This window comes from Rhododendron vialii, chromosome 2a (genome assembly GCF_030253575.1).
Source record: "Rhododendron vialii isolate Sample 1 chromosome 2a, ASM3025357v1".
In the NCBI taxonomy this organism is placed as follows: domain Eukaryota; kingdom Viridiplantae; phylum Streptophyta; class Magnoliopsida; order Ericales; family Ericaceae; genus Rhododendron; species Rhododendron vialii.
Window position 1 is genome coordinate 40,855,695 of NC_080558.1, and position 17,905 is coordinate 40,873,599.

At 36.9% G+C, this 17,905-nt stretch overlaps 2 protein-coding genes and 1 long non-coding RNA gene across 4 annotated transcripts; 1 reads left to right on the forward strand and 2 right to left on the reverse strand.

Annotated features, from left to right (window-relative positions):
• The first annotated feature begins 2,206 nt into the window (after positions 1-2,206).
• On the forward strand, positions 2,207-7,671 carry LOC131317765 (probable receptor-like protein kinase At1g80640). 2 transcript variants are annotated; one of them, XM_058347379.1, is made up of 10 exons: positions 2,207-2,461; positions 3,439-3,606; positions 4,057-4,274; positions 4,389-4,521; positions 4,615-4,678; positions 4,867-4,963; positions 5,107-5,209; positions 6,128-6,246; positions 6,515-6,604; positions 7,014-7,671. In XM_058347379.1, exons 1-10 carry the CDS (start codon positions 2,293-2,295, stop codon positions 7,173-7,175), a joined length of 1,323 nt encoding a protein of 440 aa, XP_058203362.1. In that variant the 5' UTR covers positions 2,207-2,292; the 3' UTR covers positions 7,176-7,671. The 2 variants fall into 2 exon arrangements, with proteins under 2 accessions (XP_058203362.1, XP_058203363.1); XM_058347380.1 differs by lacking the exon at positions 2,207-2,461 and adding an exon at positions 3,202-3,343.
• Positions 7,672-10,785: 3,114 nt separating this feature from the next.
• LOC131317767 (uncharacterized) lies at positions 10,786-13,314 on the reverse strand. The gene is made up of 2 exons (XR_009197405.1): positions 11,409-13,314; positions 10,786-11,274 (listed from the first exon to the last, which is right to left on the reverse strand). It is a non-coding gene; the product is annotated as an uncharacterized LOC131317767 (long non-coding RNA).
• A 269-nt stretch (positions 13,315-13,583) lies between these two features.
• LOC131317766 (large ribosomal subunit protein eL39x) lies at positions 13,584-14,283 on the reverse strand. The gene is made up of 3 exons (XM_058347381.1): positions 14,128-14,283; positions 13,942-14,045; positions 13,584-13,842 (listed from the first exon to the last, which is right to left on the reverse strand). Exons 1-3 carry the CDS (start codon positions 14,128-14,130, stop codon positions 13,794-13,796), a joined length of 156 nt encoding a protein of 51 aa, XP_058203364.1. The 5' UTR covers positions 14,131-14,283; the 3' UTR covers positions 13,584-13,793.
• Between the last annotated feature and the right edge of the window lie 3,622 nt (positions 14,284-17,905).

The window sequence follows — 17,905 nt, forward strand, 5'->3', positions numbered from 1 at the left end:
CCTAAGACTCATTATTTAGTTTCAAAACTCTCTTAGGGTGTCCATTGAAAGGCTTTGGAGCCAAAAATTTACTAGATCCATTTAGGATGAAATGATCAGAAAAATAACAACTTTGCACCGGTTCAAACGGATTGAAAATTGAAACACTTATTTTAGTAACTATATTTTTTAATCTATAAAGGTCAAAAAAATAAAAATAAAACAGTCGGATAAACATGATCAATTAAAACACTTTTTTTTTCTCTCAATTACTTTACAAAGCCTAGAATTAGACTTGAACCTATTATTAAAGAGAGAAAAAAATTCAAACTGGAAAGAACGAAAAGGAAATAAAATGAAAAAAAAAACGAAACTGAAAATAAAATGAAAAAAAAAAAACGAAACTGAAACTGAAAAGAAAAAGAAAAAAAAAAAACCAAACGGTAAAGAAAAAAAGAAAGAAAGAAAGAAAAGAGAGAGAGAGAGAGAGAGAGAGAGAAGAGAGGGGGGTAGAATGGGAAAAGGGAGGTGGGGCCGGGGGGGGTGTGTCCGGGGGGGGGGAATAGCAATTTTCTACAATAGCTAATTTCTGTCCTCAGATGTCTCTTTTTTGGCCGAGGGCTGCTTTTCCCCCGGGCCCCACACTCTATTTCCCATATTACCCCCTCCCCTCCCCCATTCTACTTCTCCTGCCCCTTCCTCCTCCCATTTATTTTTTTTTTTCCTCCCTTCTTCTCCTGCGTTCCCCCCCCCCCACACCCCACCCCCCGGCCCCACACCCCATTTCCCATATTACCCCCTCCCCTCCCCCATTCTACTTCTCCTGCCCCTTCCTCCTCTCATTTACTTTTTTTTTTCCTCCCTTCTTCTCCTGCGTCCCCCCTCCGTCCATTTACTTTTCTTTTCTTTTTCTTTTTCCCTCTTTATTTTCTTTTTGTTTCTTTTCGACTGGATTTTTTTTTTCTTTTTTTTTCTCTTTATTTCCTTTTATTCCTTCCACTTTGAATCTTTTTTTTTTCAATTATTTTCTTTATTTGTTTCTTTTCCCATTTACCTCCCTTCTTATTTTTTTTTGGTTAACTCAAATTCTATTTTCAATTAAGATTACAATTAGTGTTCGGGAACTAATTACGAAATGTATTTTGCAAACGACGTACTAATCCAAAATACAAATGTTATATTTAGGATTACTTTTTTTTAACTATAGTACAATTTAATAAATTTGTTAACTATTATTTAGCATAAATCCTCTTAACTGATTCAGTAGTATGTTGCTTCAAATCACGTCTCTACTCCATAAGATTGCAAATGGCTGGTTTCTATTTTTTTTATAACTAAAACGGAAACGTTTTAGGGGCTTCGTAGGGGCTACTGTGCCAATGAGGGCAGTTGAGCCCCCCGGGTCCCACCTATTTTTTCATTTATTTTTTTATTTAATTACTTATACATTATTTATTTAATTTCTATAAATACACCATTTGTATATTTAAAAATATAATTCAAGAATTAAGTGTTTTAATTTTCAATTCAGTTAAATCAGAGCAAAGATCGTTTTTATTATTATTTTATTTTAAATGGTCATAATGAATTTTTTGGTTTAAGGCTTTCAACAAATACCCTAAGACTCATTATTTAGTTTCAAAACTCTCTTAGGGTGTCCATTGAAAGGCCTTGGAGCAAAAAATTTACTAGATCCATTTAGGATGAAATGATCAGAAAAATAACAACTTTGCACCGGTTCAAACGGATTGAAAATTGAAACACTTATTTTAGTAACTATATTTTTTAATCTATAAAAGTCAAAAAAATAAAAATAAAACAGTCGGATAAACATGATCAATTAAAACACTTTTTTTTTCTCTCAATTACTTTACAAAGCCTAGAATTAGACTTGAACCTATTATTAAAGAGAAAAAAAAATTCAAACTAGAAAGAAAGAAAAGGAAATAAAATGAAAAAAAAAAACGAAACTGAAACTGAAAAGAAAAAGAAAAAAAAAAAACCAAACGGTAAAGAAAAAAAGAAAGAAAGAAAGAAAAGAGAGAGAGAGAGGGGGGGGGGGGGGGGGGTAGAATGGGAAAAGGGAGGTGGGGCCGGAGGGTGTGTCGGGGGAATAGCAATTTTCTTTTTGGCTTTGGCGCTGCAAACACATGTATAGAGAGAGAGAGAGAGAGATAGAGAGATATTCAAATCATATTTCGGTTGGGATCAAAGATTTGCCTCAGATTTCTCTCTTTCTTGTCCACTCCAACATAGAAAAACACTAGAGAGAGAGAGAGAGAGAGAGAGAGAGAGAGACCAATTTAGAAACAAATGAAGCCGCTTCTTGTGCTTTTGATTCTTCTATGTGGACCCATTTGGATTTTTCACTTACCCGAGGTTGATGCCCGGAAAAAGTTTCCTCTCTCTCCTGCACCTGTTCCTTCACTGGAAGCCCCACCTTCTTTTCCAGTGTTATCATCAATGGCGGCCTTCTCTCCAGGTAATCTCTCTGTTTTTTTACAGACCGGGGCGGAACCAGGATTTAGACTCTTCTCTCAATTTCCTACTTTAGAGTTTACACACCATTATTCATTTACTACCCATCTCCACACCATTATTCATTTATTTGAATAAATGTTTTGATCAGGCATCGTCCTTTGCTACATGAACAAATCATAGCTTGGTCCAATTTTTCTTGCAATCGTCCAAATTTTAGTTTTGTTCTAATGATGTCCGATCAAACAGATTTTTTTGGCTTGGAGGTTCTTTTTTGTTCTGTGAGATGAACCAGTCGGGATTATCCTTGTTGGCCCGGGATGGGTGCACAAATGGTAAACAAGCTTAATATGGTACAGGAAAAGATTCCAGAATAGAAAATTGAATGCGAACGAATTTGAACCGTTCAATTTTCTTTCGTGGAACCCTTTCATGGATCCTATCATTTTCGAATGGTAAAATTTGAATGGGCTTGGGGAATTAGAGACCGGACGGGAACCGGCTCTTGTTTATTCAACATGGTAAGTACAATTTTTTTTTAAAACAGTAGTTATGGTTACTAATTCCACCGGTAAACTGTTACCCAGGTAAGTCAAGGGATTATTTCAATTCAAAAAATTTCAAAAATTTCAAAATTCAAATAGTCATAACGATCACATTCATATCATTTATTGCAGTGGACAGAAAGTATTCTCTTGATGATTATTGTCAATATATCATTTGGTCCTTATCACATTCTTCAATCTATATTTACTTTACATGTTAGTGTCCACACTTCAATTGAAGGGTTTTCATCAGTTTTCCATTCCCACATCACACTACTTTCAAACATCTCTTCTGGCTTTATTGTTAGGTTTCTTGCCATTTTCTACTTTTGACGACTCAGGTGTCCGGGTCAGCTTACGCGCACCTCGACTAATCCCGGAGAGGGTTTCTTGCCATTTCCAACTGAAATATCTTATAAATTCCTTATGAAATCAGGGTCTCCGGCTGGAGAACACAACAAGATGGATACAAACAAGATACTGATCATAGTGGTCATAGCGGCCTCGATTGTAGTGGGTGCAATCACATTCTCTGTATTATACTTTTGGATTTGGCACAGAAAGACCTCACCCAAATCCCATCAGAAAGAAGATTTTACCTCAGGTACCTTCTTTTGCATCAATTCCCACCCATTTCGATTTCCTTCATCGAATTTGTGGGTTTCAATATTGCATTTACATCTTTTTTTTTTTTTTTTTGGTAACTCACATCTATATAGTGTTATTTCTTTGAGATTCCTTGAATAGGCATTGTTTTGCCCCCTTTATGGCTCAATACAACTTGCACCAGTACCCATTTCTCATTTAATCTGATTTGTGGATTTCATTTGACTTCGCAACAATTGTGTTCTTACTTCTTACCTCTGATATTCTGGGTTTTATTTGGCTGTGAAGAGTCCCTAAATGGGTTTTTCTTAGCTCCCTTTATGGGGAAATATAATTTGTTGCAATACCCAATTTATTTCCCTACCATAAAATTTGTGGGTATGATTTGAATTCACATCTATTCTGCTCTTCCTCTGAGATTTTATGTTTTTTTGTTTGGCTCCCTCAGTGGGTAATTACAATTACAAGAAGATGAGTTTTAAGAAAGGAGGTGCGTGCTTGATGGATTACAAGTTGCTAGAAACGGCAACGAAAAATTTCCAGGAGAGCAATATCTTGGGGCAGGGTGGTTTCGGTTGCATTTACAAGGCCCGGTTGGACGACAATTTCCATGTCGCGGTGAAGAGAGTGAGTGATGGAAGTCAGGATGCCATTACAGAATTTGAGGTTACCATCTGCTTTCTAATTTTTTTCCTTTTGCTTTTATTTTCAAAGAGGAGGCGTTGTGGTAAGTTAACCTTATTGTTTTTCTTGTTCTTGAACTGTCGTTTCGAATCACAGACTGAAGTGGATTTGCTGAGCCAAATGCAACATCCAAACATAATTTCTCTCTTAGGTTACAGCATTCATGGGGAAACAAGGCTTCTTGTTTATGAGCTGATGGACAATGGATCTCTGGAAACTCAACTATATGGTAAAATTAATCTATCTCTAATTCTTCAGTTGAGAGTTAATATGATCCAAAAATGGACACTAAGAAGAGTAAATTTTGTCTGGTTGTCATTAGGACCTTCTCGTGGTTCGGCTTTGAATTGGCACCGGCGGATGAAAATCGCACTTGACATGGCGAGGTAAGCTTTTCAAACGAACCAAATCCATCAGATAAGGGGCCCGCTTGGTTATCATATCTTATTTGTTTGTTGTCTTAGTTGTTTATTTTGTGTTTGAAATCCAGACACAGAATAAGATATGATACCAATACGTAATCGGCGGTTCGTATTATTGGTTGCTGTTAATATATTTGCTGGTGTTTGACCAGGGGATTAGAATATCTACATGAGCACTGCAACCCCCTAGTGATCCATCGAGATCTGAAATCATCTAATATTCTTCTGGATTCCAACTTCAACGCAAAGGTAAAAAACCATATAAAATCAGATTACTTTGTGATCTATGATGTCTAATTATCTGAGTCGCACTAAAATATTCCGGATTCATTACTCTAATCATACTCCGCTCGGAATTTTCTAATCGATTTTTGAATTTTTTTTGCATTAAGCTGTCTGATTTTGGTCTTGCAATAACTGACGGGAGCCAAAACAAGAAGAACATCAAACTTTCGGGCACCCTTGGATACGTAGCTCCCGAGTATCTTTTAGACGGTATGCTTACAAATGTACTTCTTCTTTTTTACTTCTAATTTGATGTGCTATAAAACTTTTGATTATCAAACAAAAAGTCAGTTCAATGACAAATTAGGTAGTCTAGAGCACATGGCTGCACATGATTAGTCAATGCATACAGCTAGGACTAGAACCACCCCCCCCACCCCCCAATGACCTTGCGATCAGAGGCCTCACGAAGTCTTTGGTCAGTCTATATGGGGCTTTTGTCCCGGCTTGAATTCAGGGGCTAATTGATAGTGGGATTGGTCCCTGTTAGTCGGTCCATTGGCTGGATATTGAGCTCAAAAAAGCAAAAAAAAAAAAAAAAACAGCCTGGGACTAATAATGGTGCAGTTGTATGCAGAAAACCTCTTGTGAATAGGGCTATCTTCATAGGATTATAACCTGTGCTATTCCATTAAAATAGTTCATCTTCCTGATTACATGGTTCTTGGGAACGAATCTCTATATTCAAATTTTTTCTGAATATTGTCAAGTGGTAGGACTGATTTTCACAATGAGATGGATGATTCAAAAAATCCTCCGTTTGATTGGGTGGTGGTAGGTTGTTATTCTTTAGTTTGACTTCTCGTAAATTTCCATATGAAACCACGGAAATAGAATGCTGACATCCATAGTTTTCCTTCCTTCCAAATTTCCAATATTTCATAGCTAGGGATAGAAAAGATCAAAAGGAAAAGAGAATCATCTACCTCTACATTCCTTATCTTCGATTTAAAATCGAACAAGGAAAAGTTTTTTACCATCTCATTTTTCTTGCCAAACTTATTTAAGTTTCTACTTTTTCTCCGCAATTCCTTTCCCACTTACTTAACAGCGTGTATAAGCTCAAGTAGATAATATCAAATTTCTTTTATCTGCCAAGAAAATGACAGCTCCCATTTTTTTTCGCAGGAAAATTGACGGATAAGAGTGATGTTTATGCTTTTGGAGTAGTCCTCTTGGAGCTTATACTGGGAAGAAAGCCTGTAGAAAAAGTATCAGAAGCTCAATGCCAGTCTATTGTCACATGGGTATGCCTTTGCTTTTAATCTCACCTCATCTATTCACAATGTATCTGGAAAAATCAATCTTAAGGCTGTGTTCGAAACATGGATTTATGTCTGGGTTAATCGACGAAAAGAAAAAACGCTAGGGAAATCAAGATGCAAATTTTGGTTTATTTACTTCATTATCTTCTTGTCTTTTCCTGCGTAAATTTCTCAGAAAATCTTCGGTCCAAATGTTGACCAGAGATTTTAAAGTTTGATATTGAATGCCATTACTTTTTGTGACATGCAGGCCATGCCAAAGCTCACTGACAGAACAAAACTTCCCAAGATTGTGGATCCAGCGATCCGGAATACAATGGAACTGAAGCATCTTTGCCAAGTTTGTGAACTATACACTCAGCTTCCAATTATGTTTTTTAATTTTAAATTCTGAGGGGGTGCGTTGTCAACCCGTATTCATTAAAAAGCTAACCAAGCTTAGCCAAGTTGAGGGGCCTACTGGCCGGTTTTGATCGAAAAGGTCTATTGGGAGGAGAATTCTGTTCATTAATTAGAATCAACTCAAGAGTTAGGGCTGTAAACGTGCAAAGTCGAGCAGAATAGTGGTTTGTCCGAATTTGGTCTTGAAAATTCAACTCTGTTCCATTTTGCAGTTTAGCTGTTTATTTTTTGAGCAAAAAATTCAATTGTCTCTAACATCTTTTCAAATTTGGTTTACACTTTTGTACCTTTCGGATACATCTCATCGAACCCAAAATGTTGAGCAAAGAACTAACTGCTGTGTGTAGGTTGCTGCTGTAGCTGTGCTATGTGTACAACCGGAGCCGAGTTACCGTCCATTCATAACCGATGTTTTGCACTCTCTCATCCCTCTCGTTCCCATCGAGCTTGGAGGGACCCTCCGATCTGCACTACAGACGCCTACGGAAACGCCTTCCCGTCACCGATGACCCATACAATAAACTCCACATGTTCAGTTCACTATCATAGTAGTACATTACTGGAAATTGGTTTTTGAATCACTTTGGTGAAGGGAAGATGGTGGTGCAGAGTTGGAGAACATTGAGGTTTAGTCAAAGCTTTTTGTACATTGATGCAATCTCAGATGTGGTTTCTTCATCAGCTGAGCTCAAGTATATACAGGGAAAATATAAGAGACTACTACTCATATCTTGGGTTTTCCTTTTACCCAAATTTAATACATTGTATGCCCCTCCAAAAAATGAGAAAACATGTATACCCTTTTTGGTTTGTAGATTAGTGTATAGAGACAATCAAGAAAAAGAAGACGAAAAGAAAGATTACAATGGAAATGGAGGAAGAGTAGATACTCCTATGACTAGAGTATGTGGTCATTTTGAAAGTCCAGATCTTAATTCTTGTTTGATTACAATGGAAAAGGAGGAAGAGTATATATGACTACAGCATCGGGTGTATTTCTTGCTTGCTTATAGTATTTCTTCTCGGCAAAGGATGGCTCGGATCTGCAAGAGCTGAATTTAAGTCTGGATTATTGATTGTCGAGATGAATGGCTCGGATCATGCCACTGCAGTGCACCCCCTGCACTACAGGGGGTTCCTATTTTGTTGGTCTAGATCTCATTTCTTGCCAAGATATTGTTTGGAGGCAACTTTGAATGAGTATATTCACATTGTTGAACTCATTTGATGTCCTAAACTCCTAATATCTAAGCTTCCGCAACAATTGGTGAATCAAATAATGTGCTATTTGCATTTGAATTTATTGAGTATGTATCCTCAACTTAAAATCATTAGAGCAAAAGTATAAAATAAGTAAAAAAAATTGACGAAAAATTACTAAAGACGAAAAAATACGAATGATGAAACAGTCAAATTTTGGAGAGATTATTTCTGAGAGGAGAACCAAACAAAGTTTATAACCCATATATGGGTTTTACACATGCCGTGGCCTTTAAATTTTAATCCGAACCATCCAGATCAATGGTTGTAATCCGAGCTGTCTAAATCAATGGTTGTAATCTAGTCTAAATTTATTGGCAAATACGTCGTCTCTAGAACCCTGTAAATATTCACACGCAGTGGGAAGAAGTAGATTGGTCAAGTCCAGCAACTCTCTCTCTCACTCTCTCTCCTTTCGCAACATTGAGAAGGTAAAATTTCCAAAACTCAATTCAAATCTCTTTCGAATTAAATTGGTCTGACCATTAGGGCTGGACTCGACTGATTCCTCCTTTTACTTTCTCTTTGCTCTCAGGCTGAGTTCTTCTAAATTAACTTTTTCCTTCGTTTCGTGCGTTTTGTTGGTCTTTTGCATCTTTGTTAGATTCAATTTTTTTACTGTAGCATGCTTCCACACCGTCTCTCTGTTTGTTTATTCTACTTATACAGTTTACTAACCAAACCCACCTCTTGGGTAGTAGGCTGTGCTTGCTTATAGAAGTTGTAAGTATTTGGTTTTCACTTTGGACTCATGAATGATTTGTTATAGTTTGTGATTTGCCTCCAACTACTACATGGAAGTGTTCTAAAAATTGGATCGTTGGCGGACCTATCTGACTAGTGCTCATTAAAAGGGGGAAGATCATGACGATCGATGAAATGAAGTATTTTTTAAAGAATCTGAAAAAATATTAAACTTAATACAAGTTGAAGGGACAATGCTACTCATACGAGGCTATCAATTCCGATACAAGCGCTATGTGAACCTTTCAAATGACAAAATATAGAATCTTATAGTGTTTCAAATGCTATAATATTAATTTGGACTTCCTTTGTTGAGAATCTTGAGATCCATTTGTTTTAGAAGTGGATTACGGCTAAAAAAAATCTATTTAAACCTTTGTAAGCCAACATAATCGGGTCATAAATCAATCAATCAATCAAATGGTTCGAATCAGATGTTATTAACTCCTTTTGGGTAAGTTCCTATGGAGATAAATTTACTTTGGTTTTAATTGGGCTCCCTTTAAGTGGACGGTGAAATCAAGTCTTCTGATTTAATCGAGCTACAAGTAAATTGGCCTAAACGCCTGATTTATAAAAAAAAATACTCTTGGAGAGGTGTGGCCAATGCCAAAAATATCGCATGCGGTGTGGCCGCAGTTTGAATAGGATAAGAATTATGTCCACAACAGTGTTGAGATTAACAAAGGGGTCTCAAGAAAAAGAATCTATTTTAAGCAACAATTACGTCTGCAGGAAATACAAACAATCTAATTTCTAATTTAGGGTTTAGTTAACTTTTTGCTGTCTTTTTGGTGCTGTCTTTTTTATGATCATTATTTTCTCTGAATTTTTATTAGATTTGACCCCAAAAAAATTTAGATTAATCATTCGTCTCGACGAGAAAAATATAATATAACCCAAAATTGGAATATATATATATATATATATATATAAAAACACACTTAAAGACGGCACTTTTTGTTGCAAGTTAGTAGTAATATATTTTCAATTCCGCATATTGAGATGAACGATTGATTCTGAAATTTGGACCTAATATAATACAAATCTAATCCTAATATACAAAGTGAGAACCAATTTTGTGTCTCCCATTTTTAAAGCCCTGTCACACAAAAAAATTCATAATTGCCCCTCTAAATTTAAGTATCTATGACTATTTTTAACTTGCCAAATGTAAAGCCAAATATCATAACCACCACCACACTATCCCACCCATTCTAAAAATCATTCTCCCAGCAGCAAGCACTCTCTCTCTCTCTCTAACCCCTCTCGGCTCTCAACTCGACTTAAATCTGGGCAATTGGTGTGCTCTACGTCAACAAATTCAAATCTTAAATTCTCAAAACATGAAACGGAGCCAAACTTTGATTCTTAAATTCTTAAAATTCTGCAAACAAATTCTCGTAGTAAATTGTAGATGTTATGGAAACCATCAAAGCGGGAAGAACGTGATAATTGCAGTGATACTTTCAGAGCGCGCGAAATGTGAATTGGAGAGTGCGTTGGTGGGTCATCTGCAGTGATAGATAGCAGCAACTCATCCTATTTTCTGCTTCAGTTAATCTATAGTACTCCATTATCATTTCCTTGTACACTACGTATTTCACAACATATCTCCACAAATAGAAATACTAAAAAATGGAATCATATTTTCTAAATTGACCAAAACAAACAATTGAGAATCTTATAAAGGTTCATCAACCTAGTCCCAAATCACTATGACAGAATGCAAATGAGTCTATGATGGAGATAATCTTATGCAGAATAAACGATTGATAATCTTATGAGGATCATTCACCTGGCCCCAAATCACTGTGACAGAATGCAAATGAATCCCCAAATCAATATGACAGAATGCAAATGCAAATTAGTCGATTTATTCACCAAGTACCAAAATCACTATGACAAGATGCAAATGAGTGAATAAACTTCTTGTTCAACTAAGGCAAAAGATGAAAAAAAGGGAAATGATTTTGCCACTCCCTTTTTTGTTAACGTCACTCCCTTGCAAGTGTATTTTTGCATTCCCCTGCAAGTGTATTTTTGGTGCAAAAATATATTTGCAAAGGAGTGACATTAACAAAAAAAGAATTGACAAAATTAACAGCCAAATTTAAACCATAAAAGCATTTTGGATATCATTAATGACCACAATCGTTATGCAGAATATTCAAAAGTAGGGTAGAGATAATGCCACGACCATAATTTCTAGTGACACGACAAATTGCCTAAACTGACCATTGTAGCCTTTGTAAGAGGCTAGACGCACGTGCTTCTCATTCTCTCTCTACTGTCCCACAACAGAGCAACCCATGTTTCCTCCCTCCTCTCTCGGTCTCTCCTCCACCACTAGACAAGAGTCACAGGACTCATCAATTCTCCTGCTCTTAACTCGTAATGATGGGAGTAGATCAGAAAAAAAAAATTCAAGCAAATGGCCCATCTTTCACAACCTTCAATCTATATCAGATTGTAAATAACGGAGCTGCGGAGACATTTTTTGTACTTAAAGAAGACAGAGAGATCAAGAATTTGCAGCACAACCCATTCCCCTGAACCTCTTTTCTTTTTCGCTCCATGGTCCGATTGATTTACAAATCTTCCCTTTGTCACATGTCAAATATCAAGGGATGTATGTTAGCAATAGAAATAGAGTGATGGTTACAGAGGTTTTGCTCAATTAAAGACGAGCGAGTAAAAAATCACTGTCATCATAAGCAAAAGAAATCGTTGGCAACCTGGTTAGCATGCAATTGAATAGATGAGGGTTTTTTTTCGGGGATGGTTGGAGAGCAAATCTAGACCGGCTAATCTCAAATCATAACTCTCTCCACAGAGATCTACGACTCCTCAGCAACCACTCCTCAACACAGAGAGAACACGAGTGAGAGGTGAAAGTGGAGCAAATGAGATTCAAGGGAAATGAATAAGAATATGTATAATGGAGGGAGGAGCGCTGTGTAAATTTTGTTGAAAAGGAAAGAAAGGAAAGCAAGTGGTACTAGATCAAAACTCGGAGAGAAGCATTCAAGGATAAAAAGGACAGAATTGTCAGACTACAAGAATTGTCGTGGCTCTAACATAAACTATCGTGGCATTAGCACCACCCTCAAAAGTATTTCCAAAATACAAAGACAGCAGCATAAACTTTTGGCAAGATATGAAGCAAGAAAATATCACACACATCTCCGAGCAGCTGTGGATTAGCTTGTGCAATTTGACAAGATGGAATCAAAAGACTCCAAACTACACAACCGACATAACAATGAGAACCTAAACAAGACCGCAAATATGAGTCTCCTCCACTCTCAAGTGGTTTGGCTACCAAGTCAATATTCACAAATTATCGAATAGCTTGTGCAATTTGTGTGAATCATATCCCACAGACAAAGTTTACAAACGGAAAGATGCAAAATAACAAATTGTAAATACAGAAAAATCCTGAAAACACATCTAAATGGACACATCTTCATCAACATTAAAAAAAAATTTGACAACAAACTCAAAGCACCCCAACTCATGCGCCACCATGAGTCATTGCCGCCTACCATACTCACAACCCACTGACTGGCATTGACTCTCCAGTGATCCCTACCTATATTACCAAATAAATGCTAATACTTTAGGAAATGTGGCAAACCATATCTCCATTCCTCGACAAAATGATCCACGTTCTAAGTAACCATAAACCTGACATAACTACAAAACCGAAGGATTAGGAAATTGAGGCAATTGAGAGTAGTATTTCCAATTTGAACCACAGATTTCACCTGCTAGAAGTCCAAAGTAGAGGGGTTCTCAGCCTCCTACCGAAAATAAGATGGTAGTAGGGTAATTCGTTAAGTATATAAGAAAACAAGACAGAAACCTTATGGAAAACAAGACTGGGTTCATTTTGAATTCCCGCAACCTTAGCAGTGAAATGCATAACAAATGTCATCCAATTACATTGGAGCACAACTCCATGTTACCGATCAGGGAGTGGAGCAGGCTCAAGCAGAAAGGATATGTTCTAATTATACGCATAGATAAAATCCTGAAAATCATTTCCCTTAAAGAAGACTCCAAGAAGAACTTAATGCGATATCGGTCAGGCAGTCATACTAAAACACACACAATGACACAACAACCGGAGGGGCAGGGGGGCGGGGGGGGGGGGGGGGGGGAGGGAGAGAGAGAGAGTAATGCATAACAATGAAATGTCATCCAGTTACATTGGAGCACAACTCCATGCTATAGAATAGGGAGGGAAGTAGGCTCAAGCAGAAAGGATACGTTTTCGATATACGCATAGATAAAATCCTGGAAATCATTTCCCATATAGGATATTCCCAAGAAGAACTTTATGCGATGCAAGGTAGTCACAGCAAATGCACTCTCTCTCTCACACACACAGGTGTAGACCATTGGTGGAGGTAATTATGGTAAGAGAGGAGGGAGATGGTGGAGGATTAGCGTGAATTGACCATAATGCTGAAAATGTCAAAGGAGATGAGACCCATTTCATACAAAGTAAAGACTAGGATGGAAATGTGACAGCGGGAGACCTAAAGGGACAGAAAAGGAAAACTTAGTTCAAACATGATTCATCTCAAACTACCATTAAACCCTCATCTCAAACTACCATTAAACCCTGCGCTAACGCAACGATCATCTCAAACTACCATTAAACCCTGCGCTAACGCGACGAAGGCAAAAAAAATCTAGCACCATACAAAAAGTGATGTACAACTACAAGTCAGAACAACAGCTATTAAGAGGTCAAACCACAAAGAGAGAAATCAAAATGCAAACAAAATAAGGAACAGAATGATTCAAAGCACACAAGCCACGCTCCTAATTCCAAAAACTACATACATTAAAGCTAGGAATATACTGTAACAGAAAAAAATCCACACAAACCACAACAATAATTTAATTAAAACCCATCTGCAAAATTAAGATAGCTACGAAACCGTCAACATCTGTGATCAAGGACCCTCATGAGTTCCTCACAAAATAACATCAAGAAAAGAACTACATCAAGAAGTCCGTACTGTCTTTTGCAACAATATTAAACCACTCTAAATCCCATCAAAACAAAGCTTAAATGAGATAAAAATGGCAAGATTTTCACTACCATCTTAGAACCCTAGCTTCGTGCGGCGCCAGTGCCTGCGCTTCGCATTGTACCTATACAAGTAAAGCAAAAATACAAACAGATGTCAATACGAGATCTCTGGAGAGAGAGAGAGAGAGAGAGAGAGAGAGAGAGAGAGAGAGAGGAGTTACCTGATGGTGTTGTCAGTCCTCATGCGGATCCAGTGAGGGATGGGCCTGTTCTGCCTCATCTTCTTCGCCAGCTTCTTCTTTATCATGAACGTCTTGTGCGACGGCTGTTCCACCAGAAAAAACAAATCAAACTCAGATTCGTTAGAGAGAAGGGAGAGACAAGCCACAGATGAGAGAGAGAGTCACCATTTTCGCCTTCTGGGATCGGCTGCGGGGAGAGAGAGAAGTGAGAAAACCCTAGTGGAAGAAGCCCTAGTTCGTGAAAGGCAGCGTATTTATAGTTTAAACGATTTAGCAGTCTAGGTCAACCTTGGTACAGAATTGGGCCGCAGCCCACGTATCTCAGTGAGGAAGAAACCGCTTGCAACACAGTGTAAAGGGCCCAATCCATTCCCAAAGGTACTAGGCCCAATAGGATCTGAGATAAACTGCAGAGCAGACAGTGCCAACAGTGCAGTTCAATCACAACCGTTCACATCAACGATCGATGATCCGCGTTCGAGAAAGTATTATCTTACCTATAGGATAGTTTCAGCATATCGGATTCATTTAAAACACTTTTGGTCGGCTGCGATCACGCGAATTGCCCTATGCGGTCCAAAAGTGGAATGCAGACAAGTCATTTCGTATCCAATATATCTAATGATGTTCCGGGCCATGGATGAGTTTTAGGAACTTTCAGTTATTGTAATAGAATTTGTTAAAAGAATAAGGCCCCGTTCCGCTAAGGTACTTATTTTTAAGGTCATTCTCTCACAATACATCACATTTAATTTAAAAAATAAGTGTTTATCCCTTAGTGGAACGGGGCCTAAGTTTATTGACTTTATTCCATGTAACTTCCTCTCTTTTTTAAATTGTTTGTAAATAGATTAAGTTAGTTTTTAGTGAAACATGAAATCGAACCGTACGTAGCTCAATGGTTTGAGTTAGCCAAACTCTACAAGTTTCACAGATTAACTTGGAACTTTTGATTCACAAAAATATTGGTTTAGTATAGTTGTAAAATTTCATTTGTAGTTGTGCCTAGTCAATGGAAAGGGTGTGGGCTAAATTTGCTGTAAATCCCCAAAGAAATATGTATGGGCCTATGGCTCTATGGAGTTCACTGATAAATTTTGCCTTACTCGTTTTGGGATCTCAAAACTCCTAAGTATGGTCTTCAATAAATTTTCTCTATCTGTCTCTATCCACTCATTACTCTGAAAACCTCCCTCAAAACTCAAACCGAACCGAATATTAATGTAACTCATGCATCTAATGTAGTATAACAAGTACAAATTACTATGTAGATGGTGAATCTCAGTATCTCACCATGCAAATTCAACTATTTATTGTATTTTGACAAACAAATTCAACTAATTGATTCACATCATTCCACTAATTGAAGTCAGAGAAAACTCTGGTGCAAATCTGCAGCGATATTGACGTGCAAATCGCTACTTGAATATATAGTGTACAAAGATAATAAATTAATTGCACTGCAGCACTTGGTTAATTTGTACCACATGAACACCATAGTACCACAGTTACATTGAAGATTTTCTCAATTACCCCGAAAAAGCACACGACAGACCAACTGATTTTGACAAGAAAGAAGAAATTAGTACATGGATACACCAAAAGTTGTTCCCTGTCCATACAAACATTTGGGTAGTTTAACGGTAGATAATAATTTCGAGTCTTGAATTTGTCGAGATGAAAATGGAAAAATGAATTTACACGCATCCTTGGTTTTTGTCTTTTTGATAACTCACATGTTTGGGTCAGCGTACGCCTCGACTCATGTGTTTGAATTTGAAATCTTAGAAGGGAGCAAACTACTAAGTCTCAACCTTAACGACTAGGCCATACGCGAATCGAAGAGAGCCGTAGGTCCTAGTTAATTGGGATTGGCTACATGAATTCTCCATTTTTTTGTCATTGAGTTCTGTTCAAGATATTATATTTCGTTATATTCAAAATACCAAGATCATTTGGAATTACTGCCTCTAACTATCACCTACAATTGCAATGCTCATTCCACCTCAATCTATTTTCTCTCATCATCTTATTTTTGTCGGTGCTACCCACACAACGGTTGTGTAAAACACAACACACAACCAATCTCTAGCCATCCATGGTTGTAATGAATGGTCAGGATTCGCTCAAACTCTTCCTCATAAAAGTTAAACTTATCCATGGAAGAGTTTTTTTAAAATCTAAACCGTCCGAATACATCTGGACGGTCAGAATTACACACACAACCAACACAACGGTTGTGCAAGTAGCATTTTTGCTACCCTAATTACCATTCCACGAATGTTTTCCTTTTGTATTCTATCCCGCGAAATCTTCCCACGTATACATATATGACATTCTCTTTTACTTTCCATATAGACACAATCTATAGTACATAAATATAAGGGTGTAGGGCTCATTCATACTTTACAAAAGATAAGTTGTTGCAATGGTTGAGATTATTTTGATCCAATGGTTTAGGCTCATTCTCCACCTTTCAATAAAGTGCTCACACTCTTTGCACATATTACACAATTGTCGTATGAGTTTATTTACTCCTAACAATTGTACATTAATGTCTCAGTGATTTTTCAAAAAAAAAATAAAAAGAGAGAAGAATACCAAAACTTTTCAGATTCTCTCTCTCCCTCTATGTGCTAATTTGAAGCCTACTTTTTATGAGCCTACTTTTTGGTTTTTCATTTTTAATTTTTTAGCTATTTGACTTTTTGGATTATGATCAGAATTACTTTGCAAATGGAGTAGTGTTTGGGAGATATATGATGAAAATGAATTATGAGTTTCCGTCCCAGTTTGTTTGTCCAATTTGGACATATGTGCCTTTTAAAAAATTGTCTATATTTCACAATCTATAATGTTTTACATAATTTCGAAAATATCATATTTTAGATCTAATTGAGATCTATCAAACAAGATCCATATTGCATATAAAAAATATTATAAATTAAAACATATAGACAATTTTGTAAGAGGTCCCAAATAGTAAAAAGGGACAAACAAATCGGGACGGAGGGAGTAGTTTTTTACCATGTTGCCCTTGGTTCTTATTATTGTATTAAAAGATGTATGAATAATTTTTTTTCATTTATTTAAATAGGGTAAAAATATATTTTTTGGGAAATAATTTTTTTGAGTACTGCGCAACAAATATCTCATAACTTTGAGTCTAGAATTTCTTTATTTTCTAATTCAAAATAATTAGCAAAGTGAGTAGGGTTTCTGTAAGAGTAAAGTGAGGGTAAACTGGTAATCAGTTAAAATTAGTGAAGGTATTTTGGTAATTTTTCCTAAAATGGGAAAACCGAAAATACAAAAAACTCCTTTCCCCCTACTTCTCACTTTTGCCCTCTTTAAGAAAAATCAGTGAATTTATTTTGGCCAAACCCATTTTCAAAAGTTGGTGCCAAACAAGGAAAATGTTAAAAGCCCATAATGAGAACCAAAAACAGAAACCACATTTTCAAAATGGGCTGCCAAACATCCAAAATGTAAAAAACAAAAAGTGAGAAGTTGAAAATGTGACAACCAAACACGCTCTTCAGTTTCAAAATACATTCTGACCATAATCCAAAAAATCAAAAAGCAAAAAAGCTAAAAATGAAAAACCAAAAAGTAGGCTCCCAAACACCACCTATATATGAGCGTTCCGGGGACACAAACAAAAACACCAAAAAAGACACTCCATCTCAACCATTGAAACCAATGGTTGAGATTAGAAGTTTACAAAAAATTACTTCTAGTCGCGAAGAATTACTCTTGGCTACGAAGAATTACTCTTGACCTCAAAAAATTACTTATAGCCACAAAGAATTACTCATGGCCGCCAAGAATTGCTCATGGCCGCTAAAAATTACTCTTGGCCGCGCAAGAATTGCGGCCAAGATTAATTCTTCGCGGCCATTAGTAATTTTTTGTGGTCAAGGATAATTCTTCTCGGCCAATA